We start from the raw sequence: 21,114 nt of genomic DNA, 5'->3' as shown, positions 1-21,114 counted from the left end.
GACCATGCCCTTGACCTTGTAGCAGACCCCTAGCCTTTGACAAAAGGAGCTTCCCTTTCCCATCCTCCCTGCTCCCTGCAACATAAGCAGTAGGCAGAGCTTCCCCAGGATGCAACGTGACCTAGAGATGTGCACAACTAGGGGCAAAGCAGGCAGAAAGGGCACACTTACAGTAGGAGTCCATTTCCAAGATGGCTTCCTTGGCCTGGAAGGAAAGGAAACACACCCTGTTACCACCTCACCATGTGCCGTGCCTCCCTTGCTCCACCAGCTCGGCTCTTACCGCACCGGGACACCCGCAGTGCTATGCTGAGGTCGAGGGCATAGGCTGATCCCCACTGTCGAGTGGAGCCAATGTCCAGAGGGTGAGGCACTGGTGGGCCCCTGGCCCTGGCTGAGGATCACCTCTCCCTGCAGCCCATCAGGGGCTAGGTGGGGTACCCCCCGGCACTCACCTTCTGGGGGATAGTGGTGTGGTGGTTCTCCAGGATGAGCCTCTTGATGTGGTGAGTCCAGCTCCGTTTCTCCTCCACTGTCTTGGCCTGGAAGGACCCGAGGGAGAGGGAGCCAGGTGTTATTATCACAAGCCTGAAGCCGTCCACCGTAGGCCGCGCTTGTCAGGGGGGCAGCGGCAGAAAGATGGCCTGTGCTGGGGCCTCTGTGAGGTTATCTAACTCCCCAGCACAAGCCTGAGAGATGTCCACAATGATCTCTACCTTCCAGAGAGAGACACTGAGGCTCAATAGAGCCAAGCGAGCTGAGAAGGCACGTCTGTCCCCAGCCTCCCAACCCTCACCTGGATGTTGTACTGCTGCTTGCTGTGCTTGTAGTGGGTGACGGTGAAGCACAGGGAGTCTCTGGTGCTTTCGATCAGCATCAGGGAGGAGCACTGGGGCAGAGAGAGAGTGCAGTCAAGCACAAGAAGGGGCACTGGGGGGTGGGGGTGACCTGGGGCCCCAGCCCCTCGAGACCATCTGGGGAGGCAGGAAGAGTAATCTCAGAAGGATAGAGCTGTATCCACACCAACCCGGAGCCCATGAAGAGGTCAAGAAGTGCAGCCTGGGGGCGTCTGGCTGACTCAGTCAGTAAAGCATGTGACTCTTGATCTTGGAGTTTTAGGTTCGAGTCCCACACTGGGTGGAGAGATTACTTCAAGATAAAATCTTTTTTTTTTTTTAATTAATTTATTTTTATTTTAAGAGAGAGAGCAGAGAGAGAGGGAGAGGGAGAGAGAATCCCAAGCAGGCTCCACACCCAGTGCGGAGCCTGACTCGGGGCTCCATCCCACGACCCCGGGATCATGACCTGAGTCAAAATCAAGAGTCCAACACTCAACTGACTGAGCCACCCAGGCGCCCCAAAAACAAAATCTTTAAAAAAAAAAAGGGTCTGGAGATGGGCCCACTAAAATGGGGGAAGTGGAGAAGGAGTGGAGGGGCAGAGAACATGACAGCAGTCTGGTTACCGGGATATGACTCTTGTAGACAAAGTGATCGCCTCGCTTCTTGGTGATGAGCAGAGCTTTGTCAAAGAGGAAGAAGGTCCTCTCGTTGCGCACGCGGTGCACGCGGAACGTGCCCTCCAGGACGAGCTCCCCATAGATGGTCAGGTCTGGTCCCTTCCAATTGATGAGCAGTGACTGAATCTCCTGCAGCAGAGAAGCAGGGAGCCCCAGAGTCAGGCTGCTCCTGACACTCTGGGGACTGCGTGGAGCCCCAGAAAACTCCCGCAGACACAGCCACCACCTGCATCCGCCAGACACACGCTGCCACAAGGGCTCCCCACAGAGAAGCCCACCCCACAGGGAAACGAGCCCTCAGCTCACCGCAGCAGGCGGCCACATGCGCTCTCCCAAGCGCCACCCCACCTCGCCCCACCGCCCCTGCGAGTCCCTCCAGCCGCCAGCCCTGCAGCACCTGGAGCCGGACTGCATGCTCGTGCCTCCTCTTCATGTCATTGATGTACCAGGCCACGCAGGTCATGGTGTCAATGGCATCCTCCACCACCTCGAAGCCGTCTTCTTCTTCATCAAAATGTTTGGCGATTTCCTGTGCGGGAGACAGGCGCTCAGGCGGCCCAGACTCAGGCCCTGCCCCTCCCCCGGGCCCCCCATCCTCAGGAAGACCTCTGGGTTACCTGGAGCAGCAGGTGGTACTTGAGGATGCGCTGGACGGGCTTCAGCAAGTAGGAGCCCAAGGGCAGAGAGTGCTGTAGCAGCTCCTGCCGGTCCCGAAAGAACTTGGCCTGTTGCTTGTCCCGCATGCACTCGGTCAGGGCGGCCACTGAGCTGGGAGCGGGGGAGGCGGCCGTCACTGCCTGGGAAGGCCTAGATGGGGGCGTGTGGTGCTCCAGGCCCACCAAATAACTCTACCTCCCCTCTCCACCCCAATTACTCACTTGGGGTAGTTGTTGCAATACTGGGTGTAGATATCAAACTCTTGGCTCTAAGAAGAGACCGAACAAAGATAGTGATTTCTGGGAGGCTGCAAACTTGGGAATACCAAAAACATGGCCCTGATCCCCAGAGTACACTCTGCCCCCCTTTCCCTGAACACCTGCAGATCTATCCTTGTACCCTTCTCCCTGGGATACCCCATCCACCTAGCAGCCCCTGGCTCCACCCCAGAATGCCCCTCCCACCTGAGGCACCCCAGAACGCCCCTCCTTCCCCTGGCAGAAGCCTCTGCTGGGCGTTCCTGTGCCTCTGAGTCCCCAGCAAGGTGGGACAAGAGGCAAGAACCCAGCCCTTCTTACCCTTTCCACAAAGCAGCTGGCCACAGCCACAGGGTCACTATTGCAGCCATCCAGGTCTCTGAGTAGCTGGCTGGGGGAGGGGGGAGTGAGTGGTCATCAGACCCCAGACAGCTCACAGCCTCCACACCTACCAACAAGTCCCCTCCCCAACCTCCTGGTTCCCAGATACACAGCCAGCCCTGGTGACACGCCAAAGAGTCAGGGCTTCTCCTCCCTCAGAGTGAGCCCCATGCAGGCCAGCAACCATGGAGTATTCAGCACTGCCGCAAAGATGGGGAGCAAAGGAGCCCCACATGCTCAGCAAGCAAGAGAAAGGGGATGCGAGTACCCACCTTGGGAGGAGAGACCGCTCCTCTGCAAGCAGAAGGAGTCAAACACACACAGACTGAGATTAAAGGGGGAGAAAGAAGAGGGCTGGGATTCCCAGAGTAAGCAAAGGCCCCTGACACACACACCCCGGTGCAAAAGGATGCAGGAAAGGGAGAGAGGGGGAGTCCCAGAGTCTGAACTTGGATTCGGGTTGGGATGCTATGGGAAACCCTAACCACAACGCTCCCCTGTCACCTCCTCCCATGCATCTGTCTTCCCGACCCCCACCAGCACCTGGCCCAAGTCACCCTGCCCTCCCGGCCTTCTGAAGCTTGCACTGCAGGAAGTCTCTCAGCCATCTCAGAGGGCCCTATATCCTATCAATGCTGTCCCCTCAAGCACGCTCCCCCCGACCAGTGCCCTCGCCCTGGGGAATCTGTGGGCCCAGGCAGCACATGCCATACCCTCAAGGAGCCCCTTTGCCCTGAAGTAGCCCCCTGCCAGACCTCACTCAGCCTCCCCTTTCGCCTGATCTGTTCATTCACCTAATGGGTCAGATCACCTCCAGGGAGCCCTGGTTTCCCATGGGGTCAGTAGGAAGGTGATGAAGAAGTTAAGGGATGTGCAAGAAGGGGAGAAAGATGGAAGAGACAAAGGGCCACAAAGGGACAGAGAGAAGAGCATCACATGCCAGAGTCCAGCCATTCCCTGAGGGGGTGCTGGCCTGGCCCAGTCTGGCCCCAACATGCACATGGCCTCAGATGGTCTCCCCCACCTGACAGGAGGCACAGCAGCCCCAGGGCACATGACCCCACACCCCCTCTCTCCTATAGGGAGCTGACTGTAGCACCTTACAGGGGTAGAGCACCACTACCCACCCACCCTCAGTGATCAGGCCCCTGGCCCACATGTCACAGCCCAGGAGACTAGGCCCATCCAGGGCCCTTCTAGGCCCTAAGATGGGCCTCATAGGCAGAACGCAGTATGTGTTAGTCCCACTCCATACCTGTTCAGTGCATAGATGTTTTCTATGTTCCCAAAGAGGGCGCTGACTTGTTCTGGCTTCAGCAGCCCAGGCGTGTCAATGATCTTCAAGAGGTAGTCCTGTGTGGAGGGAGGCATCAGAGCCCATCCTCCACCCCGCCCCCGGTACAGTCCGTCCCCCCACTTCCTCCAGCCACACCCCATTTCTGTACAACCACAGCGTGACTTCACAGACATGGCCTACCGTACTGGGCTGCATAGTTCCCCACCCCCCAACTGATATCCATTCAGAACCTCAGGAGGTGACCTCACTTGGAAATAGAGTCTTTGCAGATGTAATGAGTCAAGGATCTCAGGACGATATCCTACTGGATTTAGGGTGGGCCCTAACTCCAATGACTGGTGTCCTCACAAGAGGAAAGGACACAGAGAAGGCAGCGATAGGAAGGTGGAGGCAGAGGTCAGGATAATAGATCAACAGGCCAAGGAACGCAAAGGATAGGCAGCAACCACCTGGCAGAAGCCAGGAGAGAGGCATGCAACGCATTCTGCCTCCTAAACGAAGACAGACTAAGTGTCTGCGTTTTACTCACGCAGCTTGAGGTTATCTATTACAGCAGCCCCGGAAACAAATACACGGTTCCCTCTGCAGCGAGCAGAGGGCGTCCTCAGTGGCAGCCACACAGCCACCTTCCTGCGTGCCCGCAGTGTGAAATGCCTCACCAACATGGCCCTACGAGGTGGGTGCGTCTTCATGTCCCAGGTGAGGAACCCGAGGCTCAGGAGCTTACGCAGGTGCCTGAGACCCCGTAGCCAGGCAACCACAGAGCAGGGATCTGGGCACAGGTAGGCAACATCCAGGCCAGTGTCCTCACTGTGATCAGTTTCCATGAGCATAGCAGTCCCCGCCCCTCCCCACCAACCGTGTCTGCCCCCTAATGGCCTGCAGGAGGTTCTGTGGGCCCGGGCTACTGATGTGACCCAAAGTCCTAAGGCAGTGGGAGCGTTCAGAGGCTCCTCCAGAGCAGGCCGCATGAGATCTCCCCACTACTCCATGGGAAGCAGGTCTTCTGAAACCAACTATCAGGGAGAAATTTCCTTCCAGGGGTGGAAGCAGGTTTACAACAGAGCTGGGCCACCAGGAGCCAGAGGCCGGGCCCCCTCCCAAACTCAGCCCCTTGGGTGGCGGGCCTCACCTCCACGATGCTGCGCAGGTCCTGCACATACATCCGCTCCGTCTCCACGATCTCCCGCACCACTCGGCCCAGGTAGCTGAGCTTATGTGCTGGGGCCGCCGGGGCCCGACTGCTGAACGGAGACAGGGGCCCCCTCACGCTCAGCCAGCCGCTGGAGTTGGGGTTGCCGTTGGGGGGATGCCGGCCGCGCGGGGAGCCTGCCCCGTTCTCAGCAGAAGCCTCGGAACCATTGGGATCCTCCATGGCACCGCGGCTGTCACGGGATGAACCCGACGAGGAGGTGGTGGAGGTCAGGCTCACCGGCCGCTCCTGGCTGCGCTCTTGGCGGAGAGAGGCAGAGACAGGCATCCTGGCATCGCTGCCTGGAGAGGGCACTCCGGAGAGATTCTGGGCGGGACAGACAAAGAATTGAACCTTGGAATCTTCACAGAAAAGGAAGGGAAAAGGGTGGCTGCTGGGGGAGGAGGGAATGCGGAGTTAGTATTTAATGGGTACGGAGTTTCCATTTTGCGAGGTAATCAAGTCCGGGGGATGATGGTGGTGACAGATGAGCAACATTGGGAATGTACTTAATGCCACTGAAACACCACACACTTAAAAATGGTTACAATGGAAATGTTATGTCTGTGTATTTCACCACAATGTTAAAAACAACAGCTCTGAATGTGGAGAGGGTCCTTTCCCTCGGAATCTGCCAACAGGCACAAGGAGGCCCAGGTAACATGCCTTCCTGGCTCCAAGCTTTCCCAGGGTGAGGATGGGCAAACCACATCCAAGGACAATAAAGGGCTCAGAAACCTGATCCCCAGAAAAGCAGAGAGGACATCCCCACCATAGCAGCAGTGAGGGTGCCTTCGGATGGAATCCCAAGCCCGGCCCCACTGCCCTGGCAAAGCTCCCAGCCTCTCAGAACCTCAGCATCTCAGCACCTACCCAAGGGCTGTGTCCACGAGGATGCAGGGACCTGCTACACGTACAGGTCTGAGCGCGGTGCCTGGCACGAAGCAAGGGCTCCATAACTCATCAGAACAGTGATGATAACAGCAATTGTCAAAAAGCACTTCCCAAGCGCCCACTTGTCGGGGCCTGTGCTGGGGTCACCAGCAAGGGCAGGTAAAGATCTTGCTCTTTATAATCTAAGACAACACACACGCCAGAGAGTAAGAATCTCCTTGGGATTCCATCTCTGGGGCACCAGCGACTTCACCATGAATCTGAAACCTTCTGGATACTGACAGGGAAGGCAGAGGAGATAGTACGAAGGCTCCTCAACCCCCAGCACCTGGCACAGGCCCTGACTCACCCCAGCTCCCAGCGCCCAGGAAATGCCCCAAGGCTGAGCCACCGATGAGTCTCCCTAAATTCCCTTTAAGCACAGCTAAGTCAGGAAGGCCAGCAAGCAGGAAACTGCTCCCAGGTAAGGCAAATACAGCCCCGGGTGGACTTTATTCCTGAGCAGGTGGTACTGTTCACAGGTAGGCCAACCTGGAGCAGTAAGTCTGGGAGGGGCTATGGCCTCTGGGAAGGAGAGGAACATTCCACTCCAACCCCAGAAGACTGCGGCTCGCCAGCACCACTTCCCAGAACGTGTATTTCTGTTTCCACAGGAACAAAGTTCTAGAACATCACTCTCATTACCAATGACCCAAAGCCTTCACCCCTAGTTCTAGGGCTCAGAAATTACTAGACCACAGCCTAGAGCTCTTCACAGCTATGAGAAGGATCTAGAAGGTGGCCTCACTCCGGTAACCTTGAATTTCCCCCTGCTTTTCTGTGCCTCTGCCCAACCTGGAGCAAGTAGCCCTGAGCTCTTGCTTTTGCAAATGTTCTGTTTGCCTGGACATTATTTCCTCTCCGTCTACCTCACGTCATACCACCCCCCAACCTGTGTCACTTATACCCAATCCTCAGGTTTCAGATTAGAAGCCAGCCCTCTTTCTAGAAACCTCCCCAGAATACAAACCTGGAGGCCCCCTTCTACCTACTCCTACAGCACCCCAGGATTACCCTTACACCCCCTGTGTGACTGTGACTAGTGTGAGATCCCCTCCTCTAGACTGTAAGTGACCTAAGCTCAGGGGCCTTAAAGGTGATCTGGCAAATGGAAAATGATGAACAAACCAGTGCTTCTCCTGAGCTGAAAATCAAGAGCCCAGCAAGGACCCTCTCCAGCACAGCCCTTTGCCACAGAAGGTCTCAGCTTGGGCAGGGGGAGGGGTGTCACCTCCTCTGCAATCTATAGGAAGGAGCCTCTCATTGTGCAGGTAAGGACACAGTGGCAGTGCTGAGGCCATTCCAGCCTTCTCCCTCCCTTCCAGGCACAACAAGGGAGGATTAATTAACAAGCTCATCTTGGTGAAACTCTGAGCATCGCAGAGGAAAGCCCCTTGGGAAACGCAACATTGCTCCTTTTTCCTCCCTCCTCAAAAGAGCCTTTAAAATTAACCAACTAGGCCTTTCTACAGAACCAGCCCGCAGGGTAACGCTGTGTCATTTCAGCACAAAGAAAGACACAGATCCAAACTCCGCCCCAACCCTTAACCCTCAGTCCTGTGGGACTCTGGTGTCCTTCAAAGCCTGCTGCACTGTCAGGCACCCACCCACCCCCCCCCCTTCCCCACTCCCCGCAGTCAGTAGCAGCTGGAATAATGGGGCAGAAACTCACGGCCTAAGACCTTTCCCAGATCAAACCTGGGGTCAGTCGGCCCCTAAGGGGATGCTAAATGGCAAAGGCCCAAGTCCCTGATGGATTTCACAGCCAGCCAGGTCAGTTTTAAAGTAGATTAGCCACAGCCCCCCTCCCCCCACAACACACTCTCTCAGGGAGATTAATCTCTAAGGGGTGCCTTCTGAGGGTCACTCTTTAGAGACCCCATTGCCCTGTGAACACAGAAACGAAAGCATCTCTTCTCCTTGGAGAAATTTCCTCTGGTTGAAGGTAGTCATCTGCCTGCAAACCAAGCTCCCATTCTCAAAGTCATGCCCATGCCCAGGAGTCCCCCTGGGGCTGAGACAAAGCATACCAACCAAGAGCTGAAGCGTTCTAAGTGCTACAGAAACAAGTCACCTCCATCTCCTAACAACTCTACAAGGTCAGCACCATTACTACCCCCATTTTACAGACACAGAAACTTGAGGCCACAAGGTAGCGTGTGGTAGCTCCTGGATTTGAATTCAGGCACACAGGCTCCAGTGTTTAAGCCCCCCTGCCCCAGCTGCTGCCTCCCTAATGGATTTTACACAAGCCAGGGCCACAATTAGTCACAGACCTGAATGCATTGGCTTTGCTTCACCATAAACCGTGGGTGGGTGGCTTATAAAGACTTGTTTTACCGCCATACTTCATTTATCCTAACAAAGGCCACAGAGGTAAAGGGATGAAAGTCAAAGATTCCTTCCGGCTATTTCTAGACCCGCTACTATGTGACCTCTGGCCCGTACCCTCCAGTTGGAACAATGTGGTAAAATACAGATTCCAAGTCAAAGGAGAGCAGGTCATGGAGAAGCGGAAAAGCTTGAGGTCACCAGGATCGGACTATAATTCCTCGCATGAGACAAGCTCCGCAGGGACCAGGAGCCCCAGGATCACAAGGCTGTCCAGGACAGGAAGCTTGCTGGAAAACAACTTAAAGACCCAAAAAGGGAGGATGACAAGCATGTGGGGCCGTGAGAGCAAACCAGGCAGAGTACAGGGGGGCTGTTAGTAGACTCTGAGTACACTCTGGTCCTAAAAGCCTGATCCCAACCAATACTGTGTGTGTGGTTCGGACTCCCAAAGAGACGGCAGAAGGACTGCCCACATGCCCCTGGGCAGAGGCAACCTCTCCTTCCTTCCTCTTCCCTGAGTATCGCCCCAAACTGTTAAGAGTCACCTCAAAGCCAAGATTAGACCCAGGTCTTCAAACTCATCTGGAAGACACAGTCTGCTGGGGAAGTGGGAGCCCAGAGAAGGAGGTGACAGAGAGCAGCCAAACCCCCAAGCCAGATGCCCACACCCACCGCCCCCTACCACGCCCAGTCTCCAGTTCCCCTAAGTGTCCCCCAGCCCTGACCTGTTCCATCCCTCAACATGAGTCAGTCTAATCATCAATCAATGAATCAGTCTTCTGGAAAACTCTGTCTCTCCAGTCCCACACCTGTGATGGTCCCCTAAGCCTTTCTTTTTGACGGACCCAAGAAGCGGCTCAGACATACATTTTGGGGAGGGGGAGGCAGAGGCACGAGAGGAATGGAGATTCATTTTTCTTTTTTTTTTTTTTAACGTTCTCTAAATTTAACAATCCGCACCCTTCCTCCACCCACACCTCTCCAGGTCATCAACTCCTCCTGTTGAGGACCTTCCCCAGGCAGGGAGGCAGGCTGCAGCAGGCCCCTAGGACTCCCAGCACAGCTGAACGGGGGGGGTCAAGTCCCACACCTCCTCCTCCTCACCAGGCTTCAGCACCAGGCCCCCAACCGAACCCACACCCCTGCCTCCAACAGAAAAAATGACAAAACCCACAATTAGCCCCCATGTTCTGTCCTCAGGCCTCTGGTCACTGAGGCAAAAGTGACATCACCTTGCCAACCCCCACCCCCCCACCCTGCCCCGCCAACTTCAGAAATTATGGTCCTACAGCGAGGCACTCACCGGGAACCTTCTGGAGAACCTCTCCTTTTCTGGTCCTGGGGAGCCCCCAGGACTCAGCAACATCCCCTCTGGCCCTCCCTCCTTGGCCTGCGGGCTGAGAAGGCAGGAGAGGGAGAGGGGCACCCGCTGCACAGCCCTCTGCGCGGGCCAGCTCTGGAGACGCCCCAGAAAACATTTTGCTTCAGTCAGGCTGGGCCCAGGTGCGGAGGAGGAGGCTGACGTCATCCTTTCACCTGCCGCCCTTCACCCCACGCCCAAGAAGCGGAAGCCCGACACACCTGCCCTAGAGGCGGGCAGGAAAGGAGCAAGGCGCTCTCCCAAAGGCAACTGCTCCCAAATCCCCCCGCACACCCACCTCCCCAGGGGCTTCCTACACACTCCAAAGGCTCTCAGAACCTGTCAGGCGCCCTTGACCTTCCCCGGAACAATGCCCCAACTCCCGTCAGGAGCTCCTCAGAGAGGGTACCAGAAGGAAGCAACAGAGAGCAGCTAAGGCTTCTCCAGACAAACACGGCAGGAGCAAGGTGAACTTCCTCAGAGATCTCAAACAGGAGCTGAGCTCACTCAGCCGTGCTGTCGCCCACAGCTCCGCGCCACCCCACGCCCGGCTCTTGCCTGTCTCTTCTTGCCGCTCCCCCTCGGCCACGCCAGAGGGAGGACACCTCTCAGCACAGCCCTAGAGGCTTTCCCGAGGACAGGAGGATCCCTGAGAGGGTCTGGCTCTTGGCCCCTTTCCAGAGCAGCTTCCTTACTCAGGCCCCGCCCAACCCTCCCCAGAGACTCAGGGGCCCAAAGCACCCTAAGAAAGGACAACGGGAGGCTCCCTGGGGAGTAACTGGGTTCCATGTGTTAATGTGAGCAACGTGACTGTCACAGAGGCCATGCAAACAGAGCGACCAGGGTTTCTGGGTCACAAACCTGGGCCAGCTGGCTCAAATTCATTTCCCCTCATGAATTTATTTTCCCTAGTGAATTCCTTTTCCCACCACCCCAGAACAGCAGGGGCCATCAAATGTGGCTGGGTCCTTAAAGCAGGACTTCAGCTGCTGGGAAGGAATGGGAGAGCGGCTGCCAATGAAGCCCTCCCACCTGAATTCTGGGAGGAAATGCGGGCTAACAGACTGAAATCCAGAAAACCTCCTCAGCCTGGCCGTGGAGGGGAAAGACAGCCCTTGGCATTTCATCTCAGTGGGAAGACCACACCTCACTCACTGTTCCCACCACCCCGCAACCCCAACATTTGCTCCTGTTGTTTCTCATACCTGATATCGCATCCCGGACCCTCTCCCCCTACACAAACTCAGTCAAATCACCTCCTTCAGAAGGGCCTCCTCAACCACTTCCAGCCCCTTCAACACACACACAACTGTAGGCTGTGCCCCCCTTCAGAGTATATCCACATCCTAATCATTGGCTATAAGGAACCTACTGATGTTGCTTTATACAGCAAAAGAGACTTTGAAACGTGATCAAGTTGAGGCTCCTGAGATGGGGAGACTACCCCGTTACCAGGGTGGGCCTGATGTGATCACAGGGATCCTTACCAGAGGGATGCAGGATTCAGACGCTGATGTGCCAAGAACAGCAGAGGGACAGACAGAAAGAGGCTGGAAGACTGCCAGGCTGCCAGCTTTGCAGAGAGAGGAAAGGATCCACAAGCCAAAGGATGTAGGCAGCCTCAGGAGGCCGGAAAGGGTGAGGAAACCAATCCTCCCCCCTGGAGCCTCCACAAGGAACACAGCCCCGTTGACCCAGATTCAGTTCTGACCTCCAGAACTGTAAGATAATAAATACGTGCTGTTTCAAGCAACTAAGTTTGTGGGGTTTGTTAGAGCAGCCACAGGACACTAATACATACACACTTCCTTGAACTCTAATGACCCAGAGTATCACTTAAAGTGCTGGTCCTTGGGGTCCGTAAGTGCATGCTTTTCTTCTGGACTAGACGGTAAAACCCAGGGGGGCTGGGCCTTCTTTCCTGTGCCCTTCCTTCCCCCTCAGAGAGCAATGCACATACTAGGTGCTCAATAAACACCTGCACTATTGTGCTAAAGCACCCCTCACCATTCCCACAGTAGGTGAAAGATAAACTGGTCAAAACCGAGGCCTGAGCCAGTTCCTCTTAGACTAATGAGTTTCCACATTAGTCACGGCCAGCAAGTTTCCAATCTGCCGAGAGGTACCAGGAGCAGTGACTGCTCATTCACCCAAGCAGTCCTGTCCCACTTGGCCCCAGACAAGGGCCTAGAGCAGGGGCACAGCTGCCCTGCCATCATGCCACACATCAAGTGACCAGTCACAAAAATATACAGAGGAAGGGAAAAGTGGCCAAGGAACCACTCTGGAATTTGAAGAAGGGAGTACAATAAGGTCCCCCTACAAATATTGCAGGAAAAGCTTCCTCCCAGGAAGTCTCATATACATGTATATGAAAGGCAGATGAGAGCAATTACTGTTGATTAGAAATTGCATTCCTGGGGCGCCTGGGTGGCTCAGTTGGTTAAGCATCCCTGACCCTTGATTTTGGCTCAAGTCATGAGATTCTCTCTCTCTCTCTCTCTCTTTCTCTCTCTCTCTCTCTCGTCCTGTCTCTGCCCCTCCCTCACTCACATTCATTCTCTCTCTCCCTCTCCCGCTCTCTCTCTCTCTCAAAATAAATAAATAATACTTTAAAAAAAAAATTGCTATTGCTTACAGCAAGGGTAGGTCAACTTGGCTCCCAGCACAGCCTGTCACTAAGGGAAATGACACAATGTCCCCAGAAGATGGAGCAGCTAAAGCTGGTGTTACAAATCATGGATGGATTCAGTGTCCCAAAGGCCCCACACTCTCCTCACTAGGCCAAAAAGGCTCACAGGACCTCCACTGCCTACTGGCAAAATTCAGGAACCCAGCCCGGCAAATTAGCCACCTTGCTGTCCCTACACTCGCCAGCCCCCACCCACAACGCTGCAGGGACTACTTGATTTCAGGCCTCCAGGCTGGGGTGGGGGAGGGGAGGAAATAGGAGCCACGCCTTCAACAGTCACAGCATTTACTGTTGCATCAGGTTCAAAGGCATTGGAGAATCTCAGGAGGAACCAAGTGGAAACAGAGGGGGTCCCGTTAGGTCCCTCTGCGTCCCCAGCAGAGAAGAGAGAATATGCAAGTGTACGTGTGCATGGAAGTCCATGGAGCAGAGGTTACACGCGCTAAATGGATTCACAGGCTTTGGAGTCAGGCAGACCTGGTCTGAAAGCCAGCTGCTCCTTCACCGGCCCTGTGTGGCCTTGGGCAAGCCACCTGCCCTCCCCAAGGGCTTACAGCTTCAAGTTCCTCATCTGCAAAATGAGAACAATAGCACCAACCTCACCGGTCTCCAAGACTGAGATGATACAAATAAACTAATTTGTACATCTGACACACAGTAAGCCCACTATAAATGGCAGGATGACAAGGATGGATAAAGTTTGTCCCACAAGCACTGGGACAAGAGATTTTTTCCCATTTGTGCCTAAAATGTTTACCCACATCCCAAATTAATAATAAAGATGAAAGTGTTAAACTTGGTGAACTAGCATGACCTAATCCTCCCCCATCAACCATTCATCGTTTATAATCCCAACATCGATTTGAACCATGATCTTACATGAAAAAATAGAAAGCAATTCAGCTGGAAAGGAAAACAGTCTGATATCCATGCCCAACAGAAAGGACAAACCAGAAGATGAAGTGTAAGTGAGTCAGAGTCCTTTGCTCTAGCAGGCAGGGCACATTCCTCAGGGTTCTACAGGGAGAGACAGCATGTGCTACCAGGAGCTAAAGAGGAACAGAGCTATGGAGGGTAACAAGCCTGAGCAGGAACAGAATTTAAGGAAATGTAAGGTAGCAAAAGCACAAGTAGATCAATAAAAATCATCCTTGACACTAGTCTCTGAGTTGGTTTTTTCTTTTTAAGTTTTTATTTATTTATTTTTGAGACAGAGCACGAGAGCAGAGGATGGAGGGAGAGAGAGAGAGATGGACAGAGAGTAAAAATCCCAAGCAGGCTCTGACTATGAGAGCTGAGCCCAATGCGGGGCTCGAACCCACAAAACGTGGGATCATGACTTGAGCCAAAGTCGAGAGTCGGATGTCTGAGCCACCCAGGTGACTCACTAGTCCTTGGGTTTAAAAAAAACAATAAAATAAAATCCAGCACCAAGGTGGGCATGGGAAGGACATAAAACCATCAGGTAGTGGGAAGAGCCTTGCTATTCACCCATTTCCTAAATCACAGAGAATATCAAAGAGGGGCATAGCAGCAGAAAGTGTATGAGCCCAGGGACTCCAGCCAGCACTGCTCAAAACCAGCCCCAGCTCTGCCCCCAAAAAGCTGGATGACAGATAAGGAGTAAGGCAGTGAGCGATCTCTGCCACAGTGTCTACCCTCTCATTTAGAGATAACAGTCCTTGCCCTTCCTAAGTCGTGAGCTTCAGAATTCACTGGACAAGTATTTTCAAGCACTCACTTTGCACAAAGACATTGTGGCAGCCTTGTGGGAGACACAGAGATGAATCACACACAGAGCCTGCTCTCAAGAGCGGATACTCTATCAAGAGAAACAAGACAAGCCCATCAATAACAAAACGAGGTAGAGAATGGGGTCATGAGCAGCATGGGAGTTCAAGACTGTCTCCAGTTTTGGGAATTCATTCCACACTTCTGAGCATGATGCTAGGCCCTAGGGATACTGAAATGAATAAGACCTTGTCCCTGTCTTTGAGGAACCAATTCTAGAAGGAAAAATTAAACAAATTATCCACAAAGCAATGTCTTGAGGGCTGGTACAGAAGTACAAATACATAAACTGTGCCCACAGGAAGAGGGAATAACTAGTGCCACCTGGGTGACCTGGGCAGCTTTAAAGGAGGTGATAGTTCAGCTGAGCCTTGAATGATGAATAAGCTTTTACTTGGCAGGTGAAGGGACGTGAGGGCCCTTGATGCAAAGGCAGCAGCATGGAAGAGTTGAGTCCCAAAAGGATATGGACGTCCCAAGGACCTGGGGTGGCTGGCAGCAAGAGGCCAGGCTGGCAGGAATGGGAGAGACTGTAGGCATCGGCAATGGCGGGAAAGGACACACCCGAGCCATGCCTGGAAGAACAACTACCGGGACAGTAAAGGAAGGGCTCTAGGAGATGAGGTGTGAGAATATGCCCCAAAAAGCGACAAACCCCACTTGGGGCTATGGGAGCAGGGGTCCATATAGCCAAAGAGTGTTCAGGAAGAATCCAGAGGCCCAAGAAGGTGCTGACTATTCGTAGAGAGCTTCAGGGAGGAGAAAAAGAGAAGGACCCAGGGAAGCATCTGCTAGAAAGAACAGGACCCATTCCAACCCTTGTGAAGGGGGCAGAAAGGAGGATCCCAGTAAAGGTGAAGACACAAAGCTTCGTGTAAATTAGAAGCTTCTGAAACCAAGAAAACTGAGAGATGGGGGCTTAACCAGAAGAGAATGTCCCATTGGGGTTCCAGGCCAAAGGCTCTCTCCTGGGCTGGGGACTGGTCAGAATACATCTCATCACCTGAGGACTTTTTCCCTTCCCCAAATTCTCACATTCCCGCCCTAAGCAAATTAGAATCAGGGGGCGACCTGCCAACAGGTTGGCTACCCCAAATGCAACTTCCTCTCTACTTCCAAGCATGACCATCCAGACCCAGAAAAGTGTGTAAATGTGAGCAGCAGTGCTCCCCACCACACCGCTTAGTGAACTGCTTCCATCCATCAAACCACTCTGGCCTTCCCCGTCTCTCAGGCACTACAGCAAAAATGCTCCAATACCCCTCCTTCTTTGCCCAGGACGCTGACCTTGGTGCCTGACCCAGAGAAGTTAAGAAAGTGGATTTTCTTCTATAAGGCAGACTGTATAGGCTCTCACAACAAATGGCGACTCTCAAAGGCAGTCAAGCCCTTTAGACAGCAAGGCCTTATACATTTCCCTTCCCGGATCCCTCTCCCAGAGTCCAGGAGGGCCCCTCTCCACCCCACAGCACCTGTCTCCACCCCCCTGGCCCCTTCCCTTCTAAGAGGCCTCAACCAAGGAGGCCCAAGAAACTCATCCAACCAGTTCCCAGGAGGGAGGAAAGGAGCTTTCTCCCTTAGCTGAGAGGTTAGGAGACCAGAATGCAGACAGGAGGGGCGGCTGTCACCAAAGTCCCAATTCTGGGGTGAGGGGATGCACGTGGCATGGTGCAACACAGGCCGGGCAGCACAATACCGCTCCTGGAAAAGCAAGGCCTTGACTCAACATTTAAAAACATAGTCAAGTCAGGGTGGCAATCTGCCCCCTGAACTCCCTGCTCCTGTGGCCCGGAGATCCAGAAGTGGCGGGCACAGCCCTTGCCTGGCAGTGTCCATCCGGGAGGACACAGGGTGGGGGAGAACTTCCTTTCACTTGCTGACCTGCCACCACTTGATTTTATCCAAAATAACCACCCTCTGTGGATTCTGGGAAAAAGAAACTTCAGGAAGAAGTGGGAGATTAACTCTGCTTTTCCCAGCGCAGAAGCGCTTTTGTGCTGGGTCGCTCCAACACTGCGGCCCCTTCTCTAACCAGCCAACTGTGAATGTTCAGAAATCAGAAGGCCCTCTGAAACCCCCAGGAGAACCGTCTACAGTCACCTCTAAAACAGGAACACGGGACTGTCTTGCTCTTACCCAGCCACAGTTGACAAATCCACTAGAAGCCAGGGTAGGATAAAAGAAAACAAAACAAACAAAAAAAAAAACCCCAGCTCTCCGACACCTACATGGGGTTCCTCGGTTTCTGAACCTCCAAGGGAGAAACCTACCTTTTGCCCCCAAACCTGAGGCTGGCCAGCTTTCACAGTTTGTAAAGGCCTGGAGGCCCAGAGCTGAGAGTCAGGCCCCCTTGTACCCCTGGCCTGGCCTCAGCCAGGTACCTACCGCCTTCCTCAAAAGGGCTCCCATCGGAGCACCGAGAGGGCCACCTGGGGCCCGGGAGCTGCGCCCTCCCAGCCCCGGCAGCCGAGCGGTTAACAGGCTTGGGGCGAGCAGCGAGCTGCCACCAACAGCCTCGGGAATTAAAGTGCCCGCCGCCTCCTGCAAAAGCTCTTCAATAAATGTCCTATTCAGAACCAGTTCTGCGTGTGGGTCATACTTTCTGCATTTCTTTCATTCCTGATGCCTGGGGGGCCCCCCGACGGAGGAAATGAGACTTCTCACCCTAATTCAGCAGGCCCCAGCGGGGTGAGGACCCAGGCCACAGTCTGGCAGGTATGCACTGCCCGGCTGAGGACATGCAAATATCTAAGCAATTAAACACAAGGGGACACTAACTGCAGGAAGTCAAATACTGAAGACACTTGAACAAAGCCAGATCATTCACCAGCACAACAATACTCCATTTATGTGGCTCCTCCCCCACCCCAGGCCCTCAAAGCCTGAGGATATTAACCCTTGTCCTTACAACAGCCAGGGGCACAGGGAAGAGGCAGGTGGGCAGCAGGCATTATTATCCATTTTACAGATCAGGAAACTGAGTGGCTCCCGAAATGCCAGATTGGAATACCAACTGGCACATTATTGGGGTGAACCAGGCATTGTGCTGAATGAAACCTCTGTGTAGTCTCCTCACAACAACCTCAAGGTCCAGAGCCTTGGGCTCCTTTACCCAAGGCCCAACAGGGAGGGAAGAGGGGAAAGCCAGGCAGGGTTTCCTGGAATCCTGCTTCCAGAGCTCTTCACCATTCCTCGAAGTGGCCTCAGGTGGGGCCTTAAGAGATGCAGATGGAACCCCTTGAGCCCACCTTGTGGGAACGCCCTCAGGCACTTTGCTCAGAACAAGTTCCTACAGTGAGGGGCAACCGCAGAGAGAGGGCAAAATGGAGTCACCTGGGAATTCATAACTCCCTCTTAGAAGCTTCCAGGAACGGTTTCTGTGCCCGTTGAGGGATGGCCCAAGGACCAAGCGCACTGGCTGCCCTTCTCCACCCCGTCACAGTGAGGGGTACTCATCCGCACTGCAGCTCAGTGAGTGGCAAGTACCCTAAAGAGTCTTCTGTGAATGCTCTGTCCTCTTAACTCAGTTACAGCCTCCTGCAGTTACGGACCAGATCTTGGGGTGGGAGGTGGGGGTTACCCTCTTTCCCCCAGGTCTTCTGGCACTCAAATGCCTACTACTGATTTTGGCAGGTGTGCAAGCATATGCCAGAAAAAGGCCACAATGAAGCACACGGGTGGCTGGTATTTTCTGAGCTCTTATGGGAGAAAAAGACCTTCCCTAGAGGAGGCCCAGAAAAAGGTTGGGGAATGGAAAACCAAGCTGTTCACCTCGTCTCTGCTGCCTGGTCAGACCCAACCCAGCTGAAAGCTGCAGCGTCCAGGCTGAGAGGACTTCCTGTCTGAAAACAGGATTACTCAAACTCACTCACATTTAGTGGCAATATAAACTGCGTGCCAGGTCCTGAGAACATGGCAATACGTAAGGCAAGTCCTTGCTATCAAGGAGCTTACGTTCCCAGTGGGAAGGACACAAATGGTAGGCAAATGACTAATATATTTCTGGACAGTGATAAATGTCATGAAGAAGATAAAGCAGGGAAAAGAGTGTGAGTGGGGGATGGGGGCATTGTTTGGTCAAGAGGCCTGGGAAGGCTCGGAGGAGGGGACTCTGGGGTGGAATCCTGTGTAAGAAGAAATCATACCGCAAAGTTCTGGGGGAAGAGCCTTCCAACAATCCTTTCCTCCACTCCACCTCAGCCACCGACCCACACATTTCATATGTCCCAGAACTCATCATCACCAGTAAAGTGCAGACTTCCCAAATATACTTTTAAGCATCCGACTCTTTGCAACCACTGAGGAGGAGCAGAGTATGAACATTACTAACCCTACAACAAAAAGCCATCACAAGGGAATAAAAAGATGGAACAAATTGGTACTCCAAGAGCTAAAATAAAAGAAAACTCTGAGCAAGACTTTGAAAAAGTACTAAACAGAAATGAAATATACGATATTGAAATTTAAAACCCAATACATACGGGCTGGCTCAGTCAGTAGAGCATGCGACTCTTGATTTCAGGGTTGTAAGTTCAAACCCTACATTGGCTATAGCGATTACGTAAAATTGAAAGAAAAATCCTGGGGTGCCTGGGTGGCTAGGTGGGTTTAGCATAGGATTCTTGGTTTCAACTCAGGTCATGATCTCACAGTTCATGGGACTGAGCCTCGTGCTGACAAGGCAGAGCCTGCTTGGGATTTTCTCCCTCCCTCTTTCTCTCAGACCCTCCCCACTGTCTCTGTCTCTGTCTCTCTCTCCCTCTTTCTCAAAATAAATAAATATTTAAAAAATAAAAATAAAAAATTTAAAAACAATTTAAAAAATCTTTAAAAAAATAAATAAAACCCAATAGGTAGGTTAAACAGAAAATTAAACACAGCTAGAGAATTAGTGACATGTAAAGAAAAAAAAAAAACAAAACCTGAGTAAGTCATCCTGATTTCAGTGCAAAAAGAGAAGATAGAAAATATGAACAGAGAGATCCAGAAAGTTCCAGAACAAAAAGGAAAATGGGAGAGAGGCAATTTTCAACGATGGAACATACATGAATTTTCCAGAACAGAAGGTAGACATTTGTCCTCTGATTGAAAGCACACACAAGTTAAATTTAAAAGAAGGCTACAGGGGCGCCTGGGTGGCTCAGTCGGTTGAGCGTCAGACTTCGGCTCAGGTCATGATCTCACAGCTCATGAGTTCGAGCCCCACATCGGGCTCTGTGCTGACAGCTCAGAGCCTGGAGCCTGCTTCTACTTCTGCGTCTCCCTCTCTCTCTGCCCCTAACCCACTCGCATGCTGTCTCTGTCTCTCTCAAAAATAAATAAACATTAAAAAAAATTTTTTTTTAATAATAATAAAATAAAAGAAGGCTACATTTAGCTATATCGTGCATAGTATAAATGGAGAACACCGAAGATGGAAAATAAATATCTTCAAGGATTATAAGGAAATACCACAAACAACTATATGCCAATAAATTAGATAACTTAGACAAACGAATTCCTAAATGACACAAATCAATGACCGACTCAGGAAGAAATAGAAAATCTGACAAGAACTGTTCACAAGTAAAGAGACTGACTAGTAATTTTAAAATTCTCAATAAAGAAAAGCCCAGGACTAGAGGGCCCCACTGATGAATTCTACCAAACCTTAAAGAAGAATTAATACCAATTCTTTACAAAGTCTTTCAGAAATAAAAGAGGAAGGAACACTTCCCAACTCATTCTAGAGGTCATATTACTCCAATATCAAGACCAGACATCACAAGAAAACTATAGTTTAAAATCCCTAATAAATAAAGATGCAAGAATCCTCAACAAAATACTAACAAATTGAATCCAGTAACACATAAAAGAGTATACACTCTGACCATATGAATTATCCCAGAAATACAAGATTGGGTTAACATCCAAAAGTCAAGATATTAATAAAGTACAAAAACCACCTGATAATCTCAGTAGACCCAGAAAAATATTTGACAAAATCTAACACCTTTCCATAATAAAAACACTTTCACAAACTAGGAATAGAAGGGAACATTCCCATCCTTACAAAGAGCATCTACAAAAAACCTATAGGTACTTCGTACTTAATGGAGAAAGACTGACTGCTCTTCCCCTAAGATCAGGAACAAGAGAAGGATGTCCCCTCATGCCATTTCTATTCAACACTGTACTAGAGTTGTAATCAGGGCAATTAAGCAGGAAAAAGAAATAAAAGACATTCAGACTAAAAAAAGGAAGAAGTAAAGCTATCTCTGTTCACAGATGACACAATCTTGTACATAGAAAACCCTAAGAAATCCACTGTAAAACCACTACTACTAATGAAAGAGTTCAGCAACATGGCAGAATATAAAATCAACACATAAAAATCAATTCTAGTCCTATACATTGGCAGTGAACAATCCAAAAATGAAATGAAGAAATGAAACAATACCATTTATAACAGCAAAAAGCATAAAGTGGTTTGGAATATATGTAACAAGGAAAATGCAAGACTTGTGTCCTGGAAACCACAAAACACTGTTGAAAGAATTAAAGAAGATCTGAATAAATGGAAAGACAACTCATGTTCTAATGCATCAGAACATTTAACATTGCTAAGCTGGCAATACTCCCCAAATCTATGTACAGGCTCAACACAATCTCTGTGAAAATCTCAGCTGGATTTTTGCAGAAATTGACAAGCTGATCCTAAA

The 21,114-nt window shown here is 52.0% G+C and overlaps 1 protein-coding gene across 11 annotated transcripts in view; it reads right to left on the bottom strand.

Moving 5' to 3' along the window:
- Window positions 1-21,114, bottom strand: part of PLEKHG3 (pleckstrin homology and RhoGEF domain containing G3) — a 41,879-nt gene that overhangs the window by 10,015 nt on the left and 10,750 nt on the right. For 5 of the 11 annotated variants that reach the window (XM_045451238.1, XM_045451239.1, XM_045451246.1 and 2 more), the window contains exons 2-11: window positions 5,244-5,630; window positions 4,070-4,167; window positions 2,755-2,824; window positions 2,398-2,444; window positions 2,137-2,287; window positions 1,917-2,048; window positions 1,466-1,648; window positions 797-889; window positions 456-542; window positions 172-205 (exon numbers count right to left, since the gene is read on the bottom strand). In XM_045451238.1, coding sequence (XP_045307194.1) covers window positions 172-205; window positions 456-542; window positions 797-889; window positions 1,466-1,648; window positions 1,917-2,048; window positions 2,137-2,287; window positions 2,398-2,444; window positions 2,755-2,824; window positions 4,070-4,167; window positions 5,244-5,591 — 1,243 coding nt within the window. In that variant the 5' untranslated portion in view covers window positions 5,592-5,630. Of the gene's footprint in view, window positions 1-171; window positions 206-455; window positions 543-796; window positions 890-1,465; window positions 1,649-1,916; window positions 2,049-2,136; window positions 2,288-2,397; window positions 2,445-2,754; window positions 2,825-4,069; window positions 4,168-5,243; window positions 5,631-6,176; window positions 6,301-9,873; window positions 9,988-16,798; window positions 16,824-21,114 lie in introns of those variants that run through there. The other 6 variants (XM_045451240.1, XM_045451241.1, XM_045451245.1 and 3 more) reach the window with 5 other exon arrangements.

Source organism: Leopardus geoffroyi, chromosome B3 (assembly GCF_018350155.1).
Source record: "Leopardus geoffroyi isolate Oge1 chromosome B3, O.geoffroyi_Oge1_pat1.0, whole genome shotgun sequence".
Lineage (NCBI taxonomy): Eukaryota > Metazoa > Chordata > Mammalia > Carnivora > Felidae > Leopardus > Leopardus geoffroyi.
Note: the sequence above shows the minus strand (reverse complement) of the source record. Positions and strands in the feature narration are given on the sequence as shown.